Genomic DNA, 19,152 nt, shown 5'->3' on the forward strand with positions numbered 1-19,152 from the left:
GGCTCCTTGCAGACACAGCAGTCATCCACATGCTTTTGGAAAGCACACAAGCACCACCTGGGTGAAACAGCACTCTCCCTACTTGTGATTCCCAGAAACCAATGTTCAGAAGCATACTGCAGCTGACCTGGAAGGTCGAACACGATTGAGGAAGAGGGCAAATAAGCAGTAGCAAGAGTGGCAAGTGGGCTAAATCAGGAGGCAGTCAGCTGCTAATAGCACCTTGACTAAGGGTCCCCAAAGCTTGAAGTTGTCACTGGAAGACAGAAATGCCTGGTGCACGTCTGGGTGGCCCAACATGCCTATTAATCTCCCAACACGAGATTAGCTAGTGGTTCTAATCTCCCTTGCTCTCTTAAGCCCAGCTACTGCCAGCCCCTGCTGTCATGGATGTTAGCTGCAAATAGAATACTATTCACACACCTTTGAGAAGCAGATAACACAGATAACTTTTTAGATGGTTCTGCTTTGCTTGCCGCAGGAAGCCACCAAACTTTCTGGTCTGCCCGTCCCATAAACTGGCAGGAAATCATGACGGGCTCCCAATTTGCAATAAAATGTTAGCAAACACCCAGTTCGGCCAACCCAATGCTTTTTTAAATAACACTATTCATCCTGTGCCTGCCAAATTAGAGGCGAAATTAAGATATTTTACATGCAAGTCTCAAAATTAGATCAGACTTGTGAAATGAGCCAACTATTTTTCTGCAAGCTGGTGTCTATTGGTTGTATTAGTTAACTATTTGGAAGTAATAATAGTAATAAAGTAAACAAATGACTGCATGTGAAGGGAATTGACTAGGATCCTGATACATCGTGATGGCTGCTGGTGGCAACTGTACAAGGAAATAAGAAAAAGAATTATTTTGTGTTTATAGTAACGACTACCAATATGGAAGCAATTAGAACACACTTGAACATTCTTTTTGTACAGAACAGATCGTGAAGGAAACAGTGTAAAATGATTGTTACTTAATCGGATCCATATGTGCTTAATTCAATTATACAATGACAACATATTGCTATTGATAATTAAAAGAATCAGAGAAGTACAAGGACACCCAAAGAGCTGACAGCAGCATTCCACTCCATTCCAATGCTAGCAGAAAGCGGTTCACCAAATTTAACCATGGTGTAGGTTTCCCTGAACTCTGTCAAGTTACACCCAGAATGAACCTGGCACAATGAAGCAAGAGTGCAAACATTAGAGAATTTTTTTTTAATAATAATAAAGCTTTGGAATGAGCTAGTCTCCTGGGGAATAAAACCCTGCAGATTTCCAGAATTTGGAAGACCATAGAAGGCTGTGTATTTTGGCTGCGTAGTCTAACTAGCTATTCACAGCTGTAGGACCAGTCACACTATGGAAGACATTTTATATAAACATGACTAAACGGTATAAAGTATTGAAGCATTTTTAAAGATCATGTGGTCAGTTTTTTCAGTTATTCACATGGTGTAATAAATTTCTGACTAAGGGGAAGGGGGTGGAATTAGTCCCCGAACATAACTACTACTAGTCATTCAAATGCCCTCTTATATTATCATTCAACAAGCGGCACCAGAATCACTTTTCTCCCTTCAGAGGGCAATTCTTCTCCAGTCACTCTGTGGTATAATTCGTATGGGGTAAAGGTTGTGTGAAGGATCCAATAGAAGGTCGACTCTCTGGCAATAATTTGAAATCCTGGCTATAAATTCAACCCTGATTTTTGAGGCTTGTGGTAGATTCTTTGTATTAACTAGACACATATGCATCTATTGGGAAGAGGGTTGAAAAAAGTTGTTTAGCAACGAGAAAAATATGGTTGTGTCCCACATTTGGGATCAATTTCATAATCCTTTGTGCTTGTTTTGCTATGAGAAGCAATCATATAAGCAGCATATAAGCATGAAGTGATGTCAGCTCTTTTATGTCAATATTTAAATGTGCTTTGTTACAGATCCCGATTTGATAGCTACAGTCTCTACACCTCTGCCATAGGCTTACATTAGCATGGAGCATTTTTAGACAATATTGAGAGCGAGGAATATATCCCCTGCCTTCTATCTCCACAATTTACTGCGTGAAACTGTCCCCACCCACCCACCCTGGCTTGCTTCTGATACTGGAGCTTCATCCACTTTCGCCAAAAGGGGAACAGATTATAGCAGTATTTAGATTCCCTATTACAGTGAATGGGGGAAACACAGATTATTGTTTTATACAGAGCAACTAACAGAGGATGGATCCTGCAGAAAGGAATGGCTGGATGTGAGTGAAAGGAATGACAGTGGAAGGTGACTAGTTTGCACTCACTGTGTGTGTGTGTGTGTGTGTGTGTGTGTGTGTGTACGATTTTGCTGACTTTCCTTCATGCAGATGGAATCCCCTTAGTACAGAGAATGATCAGAGAACTGTGAGAAGAAGGTGGGTAGACTGAAAGTTTTTCTACTCGCTGGCTCAGTCTTGGGAGACATACAGTTAGACACTTGACAAATGTGGGATGGTGCTTGAATTTAGATTTGTTCATTTCTAAAAAGAAAGATATCATCTGCCCTGGAATCCCTTTTTAATTCTGAGCAGATGAAGGAAGGCTGCAGTTTTATGACCCAGGGAATAGAACAGATGAAATCCTGGGCTGTTTAGATCAGCACCCTGATTGTGGAAGGCAGCATGGACAGGAGTTTATGTATCCTACAATGATTTCTATAACCAACACACTCACCCACCCTTCTGATGGTTGGTCTTCATTTTCCAGAAAGAGGTCTAGAGGCTTACATCATGAGTTTGGTTTCTGTGCAATGAAGGTCACTGGAAACTGGTGGCTTTTCTGCATTATAAGGTTTATTTGCACACACACATGATAGAAATCTCATGACGGTAACACTATGCACACCTTCCAGAAATGATCTGCAGCAAGTAAGTTTCTGTGGCAACACTTTGGCTGAAGGATACCTAAAAAGTTAGGGTCATTTATATAACAAAGAAACTGGTTTGACCATCTCAGCAATACTTTTTTCTGCAGAATCCAACTTCAAGATCCAATCACAGCAATAGAGGGAACCACAAATGCCCATTTGGTCCAACCAAGAAAACTAGCAGATCCAAGCAAAAGATTCTGATACGAAATCTTCTAATATGAGTATAACACTTCACCATCCTTCATCCAATGTAATTTAAATGCTTGATATGTCATTCTTGCAACTTTCTGACTACTCTCCTGCCCAGTTTCTACTGCCACCACCTCTTCCAGCTAGGAATCAGAGTGCACTACAGAGTGTGTCTACAACAGCGTCCCACAGATGGGGAAGACATTGTGCCACTTCCTCCAAGACACATGCAAACTAGTTTCCTGTGATGTCTGAATAAGGAGGAGAGGAAGGGGAGGGACATGCAGGCACATTGCTCATGCACTGTTAGATAAACTCTTCACTGACAGATAAACCATTATTTGTTGAACCGACACTATCACATCTGAACCTTCCAACATAACTTCTAAGTCAGCCTATGTTTCTTTTAGTCAGGCTAAGCCAAAGAGTTAAGGTTGGCCTGTGCTGCAGCACCTAGATGCCGAAATCCAGCATCGCCTGAGCTCTGCGAGTGTGGCTTTCTCCCGATTGAAGTGCAGAGTGTTTGAGGACCAGGACATTCACAGGGAAACCAAAATGCTTGTTTACAAAGCTATTATACTACCAACCTTACTGCATGCTTGTGAAACATGGACCACATATAAACGCCATCTCCAACTCCTCGAAAGATTCCATCAATGGTATCTCCGAAAAAATGTACACATCACTTGGGAAGACAGGCAAACTAATACCAGTGTACTGGAAGAAGCAAAGATCACCAGTGTTGAAGCAATGATTCTTCAACATCAACTTCGTTGGACTGGTCATGTTGTGCGGATGCCTAATTATCGTCTTCCAAAGCAACTACTCTATTCCAAACTTAAAAATGGAAAGCGTGATGCTGGTGGTCAACAAAAGAGGTTTAATAAAGACTGTCTCAAGACAAATCTTTTAAAAATGTAGTATAAACACCAGCAATTGGGAAACACTGGTCTGCAAGTGCTCGAATTGGAGAACAGCCTTTACCAAAGGTGTCATAGGCTTTGAAGACACTCAAACTCAGGACACAAGGGAGAAATGTGCTAAGAGAAAGGCACAGCTTGGCAAATCCACACCGTGATAAACTCCTGTCCGGAAACCAATGTCCCCACTGTGGAAGGACATGTGGATCCAGAATTGGCCTTCACAGTCACTTACGGACTCATTGTTAAAACCGTGTTTATGGAAGACAATCTTATTCGGCTACGAGTGATCACCAAAGAAGAAGACCCTTGATCCCTTATTTATGAACAGAATTCAAATCCTCGAACTAGGATCCTTCAGTTCACTGTTTCTCCTTCCTTGTCACTCTTGGTTAGAAGTCAGTCATGCAGCTTGTTTAAAATTCTCTCCAGGGCAGAACTGACTGCTTACAGTTAGCAGCAGAAACTTTGTTTGGCACCAAAAACAGAGTTACAGTCACACCTGATACCTAATACTACTGGCAGCAATAAAATTACAGCCTGATATTTGACAGTTTAAAAACTAAAACATTCCACACAAACTGCATTGACCCTTTCATATGTACTCAAAGCCACATGTCCAAGCTGATGTTTCAGTTCCAAATTAGGTGGCTAAGCAAAATATGCAAACAAAACAACTGCAATAAATTATAGAGCTCTGAAAGTACCACTGCAATTGCACAAATCAAGGTCAGACATGCTAATGATTAAAAGCTGGAGAAGCAGCAGCATCTTTGCCTTTTCCCAATTGACAATATACATGTCAAAGTGAATTCCCATGCCAATTGTAAAAACTGATTTATCTCATTGTACTAAAAACACTTATTGTAAGACATCTGCAAAAATGTTTGGAGGCTACCACATTTAACCTTTATTTTCAAAGGGTAAGTTACTTAATTCTGTAGACTGCACATTGTGTAGATTGTATTTTTACAAGAAGAAAAGAAAGACAGAAAGGAAGGAAGGAAAAGGAAATGATGTATTTATTCATTCCAATTTATATCCAGCATTGTAGCCTTTGTGACATCTAAGATGGCTTTAAAATTTGCTACCGTAAATGTTATGAAAAATTAAAAAAGTGTTTGTAGCCAGGAACTTTATTGAAACTATGCAACTCTTCTCAATTTTATAAAGTGGTAGCTAATCTATCCCTTGTCATTCTCCAGAACAGCTTCTCTCACACAAGTGCTCATGGAACGCTATAGTTTATAACATTATAGAATCACACAATATAAAAGAGTGTTCGGGAAATAACAGGAGACAAACAGACCAGCAGTACAAAGATCAGCAGCACTGGAGGAGATGGAAAAAAGACTTAGTCCTCCCCGTACAGGCAAATCTACAGGACCCAATTTAGGGTTTGCTTTTAAACTCGACTGATGAATAAAGTCAAGCCAGTTTGCAATTGTACATGATGAATGAGAAACTGAAAAGAATACTCCTCCTTAGAACATAAATGGTAGCACAGCAAGCTGCCTTTCATCACAGTATCAAATACTGGAAGAACTGTAAGTCTTACTTTTGTCACGAGAGGGAGCTCCAGTTCAAGTATTTCTTAAATGTGAATTTGAGAGTGGAGATGCAGTGTTTTGTCCAGCAAGAATAAGTTAACAGAGATACTATACCGATAAAAAACAGAAGTTGCAGACACTTTCTGACACCATGTTTGTGATAGGACAGGCAACAGTACCTATAAAACTAGGCAAATATTACATACTTTATTTTTAACCTACATTGTTCTTTGATTAAACTTTTATAAACAGGGGCGACAGTAGCACTGAGATGGGGGAAAAGATATTCAGAGTTGTACAAAGAAAAGTAGATAGGGAAGATCTTGATTTGGAATCAAGCCTAAGGGTTGTACTGAACTAGCTTCTAACTCGGAGTAGGCCCATTGAAATTAACGAACCTAAATGAGCCACATCCATTCACTTCAGTTAATCTACCCTAAGTAGGATTAACATTTAATATCACCCTAAAAGCTGGACCAGGAACTTCTGCAGTGCAAGTCCCAACTATACACATTTTTATACCCATGGCCATTTTTAAAAATTATCTCCATACTGTTGCAGACAGTGTTTGTTTGTTTGCTTGCTTTACTTTCAAGACCCTTATTCAGGTCCCCTAAGATATTTCTTTTTCAGATATGGGATTTATACCCTGCTCTACAATAAAATAAGACTCAAGAACAGAACGTATTTCCCATTGGGAGGGGGCAGCAGGTGCCTGCCCTTGTGCTGCTGCTACTGCCAGGGCAGAAGAGGAGGAGGTGGTGGTGGTGGTAGAGGAGGTGCCTGCCCCTTACCCTTGAGAACTGGTTCTGGGGTGCTTAGGGCAGGTTTTACATAGGTCTTCTGGATGCTCGTGGCCTCTGTTGTGCTTTCAGCAGCATGTATTGTTACAGAGTCTTGGGAGCCAGGGTTTATGGGTGCCAGATTCCCCTAAATCCCAGGGTCTGATAGGTGTTAGCATTTAATCAATGTTTCGAGTGTTAAAATTGACTTCCAGACACTGGATTTAGAAAAGCATTAAAATACAGTGCCAAGCCAGCTTCCCTTGTTCAGGAAATCGCCTGGGAGATCAGCCATTAACAAAAGACAAAGGGAAAGTAATGGGCCATTAGGAAAGCCAGAGAGAAGGGACTCTGTGCCAGGCAGAAAACGGGAAGGGTCCCTCCTCGCAGCTCTAAGTAAGTTTGGAGACAAAGCAGAGTAGGGTTCAGGAATGCAGTTGGCCGTGATGTGAGCTGAAGGTTGGAGTCTGTAAAAGGCAGCAAGCTAGAGGGTCAGAGCCATGGTAAGTATGCCTGGGACCCCTGAAATCTCACATCGCTCAGAGATTAGGGTGGCGTGCAACAGTACTTTGTGAGGTGCTTTCAATAAACTTGTATTTTTGCATTTCCACATAGATGCTGTATGATCTGGAGAGGGGGCGGCACAGCCTGTGTCTGTTTGGGATGCTTTTGGGGCCATGGAGTGTACTAGTGATCTTCACATCTGCTTACCTGGTTGTGCTATTAGTGTGGTTGTGCAACTGGAGGAGTGTGTGGTGGGTGCAGTCAGGGTGTGTGGCATGTACTCATTAGAGGCTGCATGCAGAATGTGCTCTGTGTTTCTGCACTGCTTCCCATGGATTCTCTCTAAGCGGCCTCACAGTCTGCACAGTTAGGAGGGCTTGGATCCTATCCACCCTGTGTGTCAACAGGTGGCAGCAGTTTCCATGGTGACAGTGGCGTTCTGTATTTCAGCAGATTTTTCTATTCTGCTGGGTTGGTGCCAGTTCAGCCATCATTTCTGCCTTCCTGAAGCTTCTGAATGGACTCAGGATCGGGAATACTTTATGGCGGCTTAAATTCAGCCAGCATATATTAAGCCCGATTCCCATGTTTAGGATTGCCCTGCCCGCTAAGATTCAAACTGGTTCACAGCATATCATATTAACAACTGCACTACCCTGCTGGGCTTAATCCATTTCCATTTAAAATCAGTGGGCTTCAAAACATGCTTAAATTGGCTGGAACAAACCTCTAATTATCTACATTTGTTGTTAATTGTCCAGGCAGGCAGCCCCAAGTGAACAGCCCTGACCTCTTTCACTCTCAAGGCTTGAGATTATCCAGACATTTCATCTGGTCCTACGGTTACTTGGAAATATATACGTATAATGAATTATACCTATTAAAATCATTTAAACTGCTTTTGTTTAGAGATGACATTACAAAGCCAATTGGATTTTTGTGAACCAACTTAAAAACTGTATCCTTGTGCACCAGTATAGTGAATCTCATTCTATATTGCTTTTAAATATATTTATTTCCCCTCTGTTTTCTGGCTAGCTACATGCAGTCCAATAAAGCTAATGGGACTCTGTTATTTCTTCAATATCCAGATAGTAAGAAAAAAAGCAAATGCTATTACATGGGTAGGCAAGCTAAGGCCCGGGGGCTGGATCTGGCCCAATTGCCTTCTAAATCTGGCCCGCAGACGGTCTAGGAATCAGCATGTTTTTACATGAGTAAAATGTGTCCTTTTATTTAAAATGCATCCGTGGGTTATTTGTGGGGAATAGGAATTTGTTCATTCTCCCCCCCCAAAAAAATAGTCCACCCCCCCCACAAGGTCTGAGGGACAGTGGACCGGCCCCCTACTGAAAAAGTTTGCTGACCCCTGTGCTATTAGATGTTGAGTCTACATGGATCACCTAAATCACTGGTCCCTTCACTGAAATTTTATCACTTTTTAGCAGCCCTGTACATTAAAACATTCTTTGTATTATTATTTTAAGGGAAAGTAATGAGAGATTAAGGAAGTTTGTTCTGTCATTCCCCAGTTAACAGCTTGAAGTGTGGAGTCAGAGTACTGCAATATAAAAGTACATACTCAAAAGTGCTCTGGCATGACTTCTGGAAAAGTGGTTGGGAAGTTGTAACTAGGGTTTCAAGCTTTAAATAGGTTCATTAAATATTTAGGCTGCAGTCCTATGCATACTTACCTGGGAGTAATTTCCAATGAATCAATGGGGCTTACTGAGCAGTCATGTATTGGATTGCACCGTTAGTTAATTAATTGCTGAGGATGGTGGAAATCCATCAGAGGGGCAAAGATTAAGGAAACATTTGTTGATTTTTCAAGGCTATTTTGATTCTGATGTGTTGCTGGAAGCTTTCACCTATTGAACTACAACTCACTTTTTCCTTCAGTAGTTCAAAAGTTACTGTAAAAGCTAGCTTGTGGGAGTGGGATCAAGGGTGTACCAAAGGAGTGGTTAGGTTGGGGACCAAGGGCACAGGCCGGGGGGGCACAAAAATCATGCCCCTCCACTCTGGCTCAGAGTGGCTAGGAGCCTATCTGCCCACTCTCCGTGCCAAGGGTGCAAAGGATGGGGTGTGTGTGTCAATACAGCTCCTTGCCAAGGGCGCAAGGGAGCCTAGGTACGCCTCTGGTGGAGACAGATTAACAATCTGACCAGATGGGCCACCAAGGTTCCCCCCTCCCCGACCATGGCATGTCCATGTCTCTTTTGCCAGATGCAGAAATGTGTGTTTGCTTTCACATCTATTCTGACATAGCATCAAAAACAGGGGCATACAGCTCTGCAAAGATGGAGTTGGGTAACAGAGAATAGTGGTAAAAATGAGTCACTATGTAGACCTGGAATGGGGAATCTATGGCCTTTCAGATGTTGTTGGACTACAACTCAAATCACCTCTGACAATTAGCCAATCCATGCTGACTGCGGCCAAGGTGAAATCTAACAATATCCAGAAATTCCCCATATCAGAGTTTAACTATTACTATTACTACTACTCCTACTCCTACATTACAGTTTGAGATACAATGCCCTATCATTATTATAAAAAACAATAGGGCATTGTATCTCAAACTGTAATGTGACAGTAAAAGTTCAAGGCACTGTAACAAATACTACTGCAAAATTAGTGCAGTTTCTCAGTCTTGTCTTCATGGGGGGAAATGTTTGGTTTTACCTTACCAATATGAACCTTTAAACTTTCAAGATATTTGGACTGCCATCTATTTTTTGTTTTGTTTTGTTATAATATCTTGGGCTTCTGAGTAATTGAACAATTAGGGTGATTAATTGCATGCTTGCAATAAAAACAGACGACCAGCAGAGATCCCTTACAGGCTAAATATTTTGAGAAAATTCTATCTGCTACTAGACATAACAAATGCAATCAACCCAGCATGCAACTTGAAGCTGGTTGAATGGATGCTTGCTGGTTTGCTCTGGAACCCAAACCTCCTTAAAAGAAGCCAAAGTGTTTAAAAAAATAAACTCAAGATGGAGAGCATGGGGGAAGAGAAATATTGACATGTGAAGCTGATATTATCCTAACAAAAGAAACACTGTTGGCCCTTTGGCCATTTCATTGTTCAAATCAAAACAGCAAGACTTGGGAGAGTACACACTAGCTAAAGCGTTTGCCTCTGAGTAATTAACTGCTGCTGGGTAAGTTACAACGCACCAATAGGATATTTCTCAAATGCACATTTTATATCAGGTGGTCAAGCAAGCTGTATTTATACAGCACAACACAAAATCTAGTGGCTTATGTAAAATTCAGAGAAAGTCAGGTTTTATTGTTTACATTACAAGATCAAGTTTCTAACCCATGGGCTTGTGAAGCAAAGCATAAAGACACAGGCAGTGTGATAAAGTATGAGAAGCTAGAGTGGCTTTAATTATTTATTGGACTACTACCCTGCCCTTCAAAAATATGTGACTCACACAATAATATATTCAAATACAAAAGCTAAAACTTGCAATAGCAAAAACTGGATAAAAACCAGCAGCAGAGATAATAAATTTTAAATTCTAGAGAGTTTTGGGGGAAGGGGTCTTCATTAGGCACCACAATAATGCAAATTACAGGGGAGGGGCATCTCTGAAAAGGGATGGGGCATCTCTGAAAAGACACCTACAGAAGAGCTGAAAACATGAAGCCTAGTTCATTTGTTTATACAGTGGTACCTCGCAAGACGAATGCCTCGTAAGACGAAAAACTCGCAAGACGAAAGAGTTTTTCGTTTTTAGAGGTGCTTCGCAAGACGAATTTCCCTATGGGCTTGCTTCGCAAGACGAAAACGTCTTGCGAGTTTGTTTCCTTTTTCTGAAAACCGTTAATACCCAGGGTGCATTGCTTGAAGAGGTGCAGTTCCGTGCTTCGCAAGATGAAAAATTCGCAAGACAAAAAAACTCGCAGAACGAATTAATTTCATCTTGCGAGGCACCACTGTAGGTAAATCTTCAGCTCCTTTTAAATCCCTTCACATCTTAGGGCTGGGGTATGTACCATCACTTTGAATTTGACTCATAAATAGACACTGAGCCAGTGCAACTATAATGCCCAGTCGTTTTAACTATATTCTAAACCAACGGAGGTTTTCCAATCTGTCTTCAAATGCAGTCCCATATACCACACATTTATTATTCAGTTCCTAAGCCTGCTCTTTATTGTAAATGATCCCAAAGCAGGTTACAACATATAACTACATAAACCACAGCAGGCCAACACTAACAAGCCAACCACTATCATAACGCATTAACAAAAAGTTAGATAAAAATTCCAAAACATTTCACAATAGCCCAGCTCAAAAACTGACTATATTGCTTCAATCTCTTCAATAAGCCTAGGCAAAGAGGTGCCTCCTTAACTAGCACTAAAAAGCTAACAGTGTCAGCACCAGGTAATCTTTAACAGGCAAAGCATTCCAAAGAGAAGGGGCCACCACAGAGATGGCCTTTTCTCGCATCACTCTACAGGCAGACTTGTATAGAAAGAGGTATTTAGGTCTGATCATTTTTTATACATCAACATTAACACATTGAATTGAGTGCTGCAGGTTCTGCAGGACAAATGTTGTTATGTGGTTCCAACCGCCAGTACTTCTCAACATCCTCAGAATTACATCAGCTACAGTTTTTAAACCATACGCAGCCCAAAAAGCACTTTACAATAATTCAACTGGGAAGTTACCATAACATGCGTTGCTATGGCTAGGCTTCCTAACCAGGAAAGGCCATCACTGACAAACTAGTAATTGGAACTCCTTGCCACCAGGACCATCAAGGACAGCACTGGATCAAGGAGAGCCCCAAGACCATGAGCTCACTCTTTCAAGAGGAGAACGAACCTATCCAGAACAAACTGTGTATTAAATTCCCAATCAGAGAACCAGCAACACACAGGTAATCTAACCTGAATGTTACCAGTCCAGAGCATAGATAAGTGAAGTCAAACTATTAATATTCCAAGTAGAGTTGCATGTGGTGCATCACCTTAAGCTTATAAAAAGGATGCCATTCCATGGAAGCAACTCACACTTCAAGTGACACAAGTTGTACCTAAGTGTCTACACTCTCTTGTTCCTTACTTGTATCAGAAAAATTTCCAGTGTGTGCTGACCCAAGTTACTGGAAGACCCAAATCACTGAATGAGAGCAATTTTTAAAGAATAAAATCTTTATGGACTACTGTGGGATAGCCCTCCATCAAAATAATGCTTGGGTCAATTAAAAGCCCTTCCTTATTGAGGCTTTACTTAGCTTCAGGTTGTGAAGGAGCAAGAGGCAACAAAAATAAGCCTATCATCTCAGTCATTCCCTACTGTTTCTTCACTAGCAGAGGGCAGCCCATAACAGGCATATCATGAAGCCTGCAGGAAGCAAAGGAAAGTGGAAAGAGCAGACTTTGGTCATTTCCTGTAAAAAGAGCCTGACTGCAATGTGCAGAGAATAACTTGTCTTGGTAGCTGAGAGCATTTGGACCTTTTCACAAATGAAGCAACCCAATCTTTTAAAAACAAAACCTGTGTTTATATAAGCTAGCTGCATGAATTCTTGTTGGGCAAATTAACTCTGTGATATGACTCAATATGTAGAGAAAGAATTTTAACCATTTCAGTTGCTATGAGTGTTTCCATGATTTACAAAGCTCTCCTTCATGCAAGAGCTCAATGGAGACCAAGAGCTGGGAAAATCTATAAGCTATAAATGAACCAATATACTATCTTTAAATGAAATTGTTGCTAAAAGAAAAGAACATACACTTGCTTCATTAAGGCAAATTATTACTTGGGGCATATTATTTGGGACTAAAAGCAAGACCTTGAGATGTTAAACTGGCCCCCCAAAGCTTGAAATACGTGTTTCTTTAGTATTTAAATCAATTGGCAATTAGTGCTTTAATTTCTTTTGTGTATAGAATGAAATATTGGCTCCAGCAATATTTGTATTTTGTAGGAAAAGGTAATGCGTATCTTGAGAACTGTAATGCATATCTTGAGAACTTTAACTTTCCTTGCCTATTGTTTTAGATAGTAGAATTGAAGTGTATTGCACTATTGCATTATTTGTAATAAGGGTGCCAAGAATCTATCATCAAAGTAGTATGGAATTCCTGTCGCCTAGGCAGCCCAGGACTTCCAGACACACTGTCTAGGCTTGTGCCCTTAGTAGTAGTGTCCAATATATTTCCAGCGAAAAGCAGTAAAGTTCAATTCCATACACATACTATTTTCTGTGGAGGTGGATGAGAGGATTTTCACAGCACAAATCCTATCTTTGCATGTCTGCTTGGCTGTATTCTCCATTTTGCTCATGAATCCAACTCCCTAGTAAGTGTGCTTGGGATTGCATTCTCAGAATTGAATAAGCTTGAAAGGAGGGCAGCTGCTCATAGAATGTGCACTTATTCTACCACCACTTCCGATAAGCAGATTCTGTAGGTTTTCAAAATAGTACAAAATCTGTAAAACCTTCTTGACCAGAAACAACAGTGGGCATGGCTACCCTTAAAAGGTACAGGACAGATCACACTGCACACACCGCAGTTCTTTAATTTCCCCTTCTGTTTCTGCTGACCCTCTTCTCCATGACAGTGGTGGTGGTGACCCGTCCTCGTCCCAGATTATTTTTTTGTCAGTTTGGGTGCATGTTTTTCTTTTTAATAGCAGTGGTAGCCTCTCTGCTTGGAGCATATCATAATCCGAATGATATGGCTAATCAAATGGCAATGCTGGTTACCAATTACCCTGCTTCAGCAAAGGATATTCAACTAGATTTTCAGATCCTGTTTGAAAGAAGCTGCAGTTGCGCCATTTTATGACATTATGCTATGTTGTAATATTTTTTCACCTGGTTTTTCCTCTGCAAGTAGTTACACTGTATTTTATAATATACTGGAAGCCATATGCCTGGTAATATTTTGCAGCTTCATACAGGCAAATAATGTTTTACTTATAAGCAAAACAAGTTGGATGAAAAAAGCCCAGTTGAACACATTTACAAACATAAACATTGATGAAAATAAAAATGCAAATCCTCACTCTTACCAGAACACACTGATCTAGTTCCAATGTATCACAACAAAGTAGAACGTTTTCCCCCTACATCAGAAATGGAATAGGAGTCAATGATGTTAATTACTTGCAGAAGAGTTACAGTTTTACATACAATATGAATATTTAGTAGGGAGACTTCCTTATTAATATTTCATAAGAATACTGGCCATCCAAGCTACTTAATAGATTTAAACTTTTAATAAAGATTCTACTGAAAAAGACAGTATCTGCTTGTTTATTTCTGAGCAACACTCTTGAGATAAATGCCTTACATCAGTGTTCCCCAACCTTGGGCCTCCAGCTGTTTTTGGACTACAATTCCCATCATCCTTGACCACTGGTCTTGCTAGCGAGGGATGATGGGAGTTGTAGTCCAAAAACAGCTGGAGGCCCAAGGTTGGGGAACACCGCCTTACATCCTCCTTGACTTCAAGACCTGTATCATTAACATTGTGATTTTCTTGTTTTGCGTGATGATTACACAAAATACAGTATCTGGCTGCCATGTCTATTAATTCTTTATTTTCTTGGCGTTTTATTATTTTGGGGCTCCAATTATTCTCAAGTAAGAGAAGATCTCTGGAAAAGACACTGGACAGAGCTTGCTCCTTCCAGTCACAATTATTTTCTCTGTACACATTTAGGTATTTATTCACGTTCTCCTCACAGGTACGTTTCTGTGAAGTGCCACCTTCAGTTTGGCTTGCTGTGATAAAAGCTACATTCAAAGGAGAAGTGTCTGTGATTTTATAAATGCAAGGTCCACAGTCTAGAACCTTGGTATTTGAATGCAGCAAAGGAAAACAAATATTCAACATACCAGAGTTAACGCATGTCAAGTAATTAAGGTAATCATGTCCACTTTGGAATACGTTTTCCTCAAGGGCTGGTAAGTGCTCTCTGCTCAGCAGCTGTCTTCTCTGATGGGCAGCAAATCCGTCAAAGGTTCTTTGTCGAAGTTCCCTTTCCAGCATTATTGATTCTAACTCCTTGTCTGCAAATGCCCTTCTTTTCCTCATTCTCTCACTGAGACTAGAAAGGCAATGTTCTGTTTCCTGGGAGGGTGGACTATTTGCTACAACAAAATCCAAAGGAAAAGGACAGTTATTGTGCAAAGCCTGGCATTAGGTGCTTTCAAACATTATGCATTTCCTTTACAGAAAGCATCACGCGGTAAAAGCGGTATTACTAAGAAACCTGTGTGTAAGTTGTCACATCACAGGTAATAGTTGCACGTGCCAGTCATTAACTGTTTGTACACGTTGTATAGTTGAAAGTGTAGCATAGTGAAAGTGCACCCATACGCTTGTCACATACAACAGCTAACAGCTAACTACACCAGTGTATTTCATGTGTAGGTAATATCATATGTAATTAAGACATCTGAAGCAGCCTTTGTGCTTAAATACAGCTGACACCAATAAAATCAAGAACACTCAGTTCATACTCAAATCAGTTGCACTTAGGTATACTTAGCTTCTCTGGAATGCATCCAGTATTCACTCATGCAATGTAATGTCAACCAGAGTCTTGACTAGAAATGCCATTGTTACACAATCTTTTGATGTTTTTTAAGGGTTTGGAGAGTCATGCCTAAAGAGGTCTTCATAAGTAGATGCTTATTTATGGAATGTGTCAGGAATATAAAATAAACATTCATTTCACAGCTATAACAACTTATTGTCCTATATCAATACCACATTTTACAATGGAATGCATTAAAAGGGAAGAACCTACTAGGTTTGTTTCAAGTGTATTTCCTACATGCAGGCACATACCTTCCGGTGAGTGTCTAGCCAACAACCTGGCAGTCTGCTTGGTCTTGCAATGGAAGTTTAATCTGTGGCCAGAAACTGAACATTCACTGCTCCTCATGGCTTTCTTAACCTATGCAACAACAAAAAGAAGAGGACATTCATCAACACCATAGCTATTTTTGCTTACTAACAATGTCCATGCTTGCCTGCTAAAATAATACTGAAAACATTCAAGCTATTTGGAAGCAAATAAGAAAAGCTGCATTATGATCAAAAGACAACTTTCCCCCAGGATGCATTACAATTATATAGTTTACATTAGGGGTTTATTATTGCTGTTTTAAATACATATAACATGAACTCAAAGAAAGGGAACTTGTCTTCAATAGCAGTAAACCAATGACAGTGCCAGGCCCAGACAGCTCCACTAGCACCCAAATTAATTTAAGAAGCTTAAACTATTTACACTGAATCCATCCCATTTAAAAGTTAATGTTACTCAGCTTCGGTCTACATGAGGCAAAGCTTACTAAAGACTGGAACTTGTTTTAGCTGAAACGCAGAACCAGATTCCAGTGACTTTCTCAGGAAATGGTGCTTCAGGAGAGGGCAGTTTTAAGGTTACTTTCCTTACATTATTCCTCAGCTTCACATCCTCCCTGTTTGTTTTTGTGTCACTTAGAATCATAGAACCGTAGAGTTGGAAGGGACCTCAAGGGTCATCTAGTCCAAACCCATGCAATGCAGGAATTGCAACCAAAGCATCCATGACAGTTGACCATCCAACCTCTGCCTAAAAACCTCTAGAGGAGAGGAGTCCACCACCTTCCCAAAGAGTCCATTCCAATGTCGAACATGACTTACCGCCAGAAAGGTCTTCCTGATGCAAATGCTTTATTTTTTGTTCTGGAAAAGCTTACTGCCCTATAAAACTAGCATGGGCCCAGAAGCTAAGCAAAAAGCCCACCCCACTGCCCAGGGCACACACCAATGAAGCTAAAACTAAAGCCAGCTGAACTTACAGGAGCAAATTCAGCAGCTGAAGCTTTTTGCTTTGCTACAGGAAAAAAACTTCACAGCTGAAGATGCTCCTGCATTGCAACGAATAAAGGCAAGGTGGGGGGTTTGCCTCTGAGGCGGGGATCCTGCTTATACTGTACAGGGACTAGTACGTTCTTAGTTTAAACAGCAACTATTCAACTTGCCAGAGTTGCCCATACTGGCAAATGTGGCCCTCTGAGGGGGCCCCACATCACATGCCCTGAGGCATTTCCGCCATTCCCCCACCCGCCGCCGCCGCCTGAGGGGATTTCTTTAGCCATTACTAACCGTTCCGCTGCTCCACCACCGAAATTAATACAACTCAGTGCTGAAGCAAGTTGTTCAGGTAAGTTTTTAATGTCTCACATTATTATTATTTTTATATTTTGCTGGAAGTTGCCCAGAGTGGCTGGGGAAACCCAGTCAGATGGGCGGGGTATAAACAATAAAATTATTATTAACTGTCACCATCATCCTCACCATTATTATTATTATTATTATTGTGTTATGGCCTCTTAAGGACTCCAGAGCCGTCAGCAAGGAGAGAGGGGCCCGAGGAGGAGCCCTGCTGGCTCTACAGCCGGCGTTGTGTTTCCCGCCCCTGCTGATTTTTTCCCCCGCGCAAGGCGCGCGCGCCCACTCACCTGGCCGGCCACCTGGTCTTGGTGCCTCCTCAGCGCCACCTGCGCGGCCGTCACGCGCTGCCTCTCGAGCACCAGCAAGCACGCGGCGCACGCGCACTCCCGCCAGCGGCACAGCCGCTTGTGGCCCTTGAGGCTGGACACCACGCCGTGGTTCCTGCAGCGCGCGCACTTGGGCAGTCGCTGGCTCAGCAGGCGCCGCGAGCCGGTGCTGAAAGCGCCGCAGCAGCCCTCGACCTCATGGCCGGGGCGCTCTGAAGAGTTGACGGGGCGGGCAGACTTAGCTTTTCGCTGCTGCCTGGAGGGCAAGGGCAACATGACGGACCTCTTGCTCGCTGTCTCAGGCCTTCTGAAGCTGTAGCTACTTTTTTTTTTTGGTGGGCTTGAAGGCACCTGCACAGGTTGGGCTTCACTTTGCTAGACGACAGCAAAGCCGCGTCGCATTTGCAACTTGTCGGGGCTGTAGCGCCCTCTGGCCGAGTCTGCGGCTGCTTCCCGTCGGCTCTCCTCTACAGCCGTGTCTTCTTCTGTCCTGCGTATTAGTAGCACCTTTTCTGATGAAGGCTCAGCCCGGCCCAGCCGTGATCTTTGACGTCAGTTCTCCACTTCTCCCCACCACTTTCCACTCAATCAAATCTATTCTAGGCTTAACCCCTAAAATGCTATAGGACACAAGGCTCTGCTTTGCCGTCCTTCCCACAACACACACGTATCGACCCATTTTCGAGTCCTGTACTACATCAATTATTGCCAAGAATCGGATGCATTATGAGAAGAACCTGGACTGTCAGCCTTGCAAGGCACAGTAAGTGAGGACGGTAATTCAAAATTACGCCTACCAGTGAGCAAGGACTAGGGCGATGTGTTTATTATGTTTCTTCATTACCTTTCTGGCAAGATACTCACGGCATTTTACAGCAGAAAAGCACAAAAACAGATGCAACTCCTCCCCCAGCCAGTAAGAAAAAAAAATAATGGAGATTGCAACAGCAGATTTTAAAAAAATAATTTTTGTAAATAGGAAACGGTCCTGAAAAACTCCACTGAAATAAGAGTTTTTACTGAACTTTCTTCAGTGGTTCACAGTCTTGACTTAGTCATTTAGCATTTTAAAATCAAAACTAGCACCTTGAAACATGGCTGGAAGCAAATCAGTAACCAGTGAAGCTAGTAAAGGATTGGCATAATGTGATACAGCTGGCAGTTGCATGTGGAACTAATGGAACCTTTTGGGCATTATTTAATGACGGCTCCATGTAGAACATACTGCAGTACTGTAATCCAATCTCAAATTAACAAGAAATTACTTTTGGTGTGTAATTCAAAGTTGGTAAAAAGCTGTCCTAGCCACCACTGATATCTGAGCATCTAAGTGCAGTTTTGAGTCTAGAACGCTCAAACTATGTATACTTTTTTCCTCATTCAAATGCAGATGTATACATATTTAATCATTTAAATGATTAAAACTAACATGATTAATTGACTAAGATTTATTTAAAAGGGTGATAGTCCTATTAATTGGTACGATAAACTAACATTTTAATCTACAATTACAATCTCTTAGCTAACTGATGAAATGAACAATAAATTTCAGGATTTGGGGCTCTTGTAGCACCAATAACTACAAGACTAGGTAAAAAAATAGTTTGCCATACTTATGACAATTGGCTTCTCTCTCATACTTTCCTATATAGTGATACCTCAGGTTAACTACTTAATTTGTTCCGGAGGTCCGTTCTTAATCTGAAACTGTTCTTAACCTGAAGCACCACTTTAGTTAATGGGGCCTCCTGCTGCT

The 19,152-nt window shown here is 41.4% G+C and overlaps 1 protein-coding gene across 14 annotated transcripts in view; it reads right to left on the reverse strand.

Annotated features, from left to right (window-relative positions):
* Positions 1-18,147, reverse strand: part of LOC310765027 (doublesex- and mab-3-related transcription factor 2-like) — a 221,407-nt gene extending 203,260 nt beyond the window's left edge. For 8 of the 14 annotated variants that reach the window (XR_014549407.1, XM_083619499.1, XM_083619502.1 and 5 more), the window contains exons 1-4: positions 17,358-18,141; positions 15,694-15,802; positions 14,736-14,990; positions 13,907-13,960 (exon numbers count right to left, since the gene is read on the reverse strand). Coding sequence is in view for 13 of the 14 variants with exons in the window: in XM_083619499.1 (XP_083475625.1) it covers positions 13,935-13,960; positions 14,736-14,990; positions 15,694-15,802; positions 17,358-17,672 (705 nt within the window). In the remaining variant the exon portion in view is untranslated. The other 6 variants (XM_083619501.1, XM_083619506.1, XM_083619497.1 and 3 more) reach the window with 6 other exon arrangements.
* Between the last annotated feature and the right edge of the window lie 1,005 nt (positions 18,148-19,152).

This window comes from Podarcis filfolensis, assembly GCF_964270895.1.
Source record: "Podarcis filfolensis genome assembly, chromosome: 6".
Taxonomy (NCBI): domain Eukaryota; kingdom Metazoa; phylum Chordata; class Lepidosauria; order Squamata; family Lacertidae; genus Podarcis; species Podarcis filfolensis.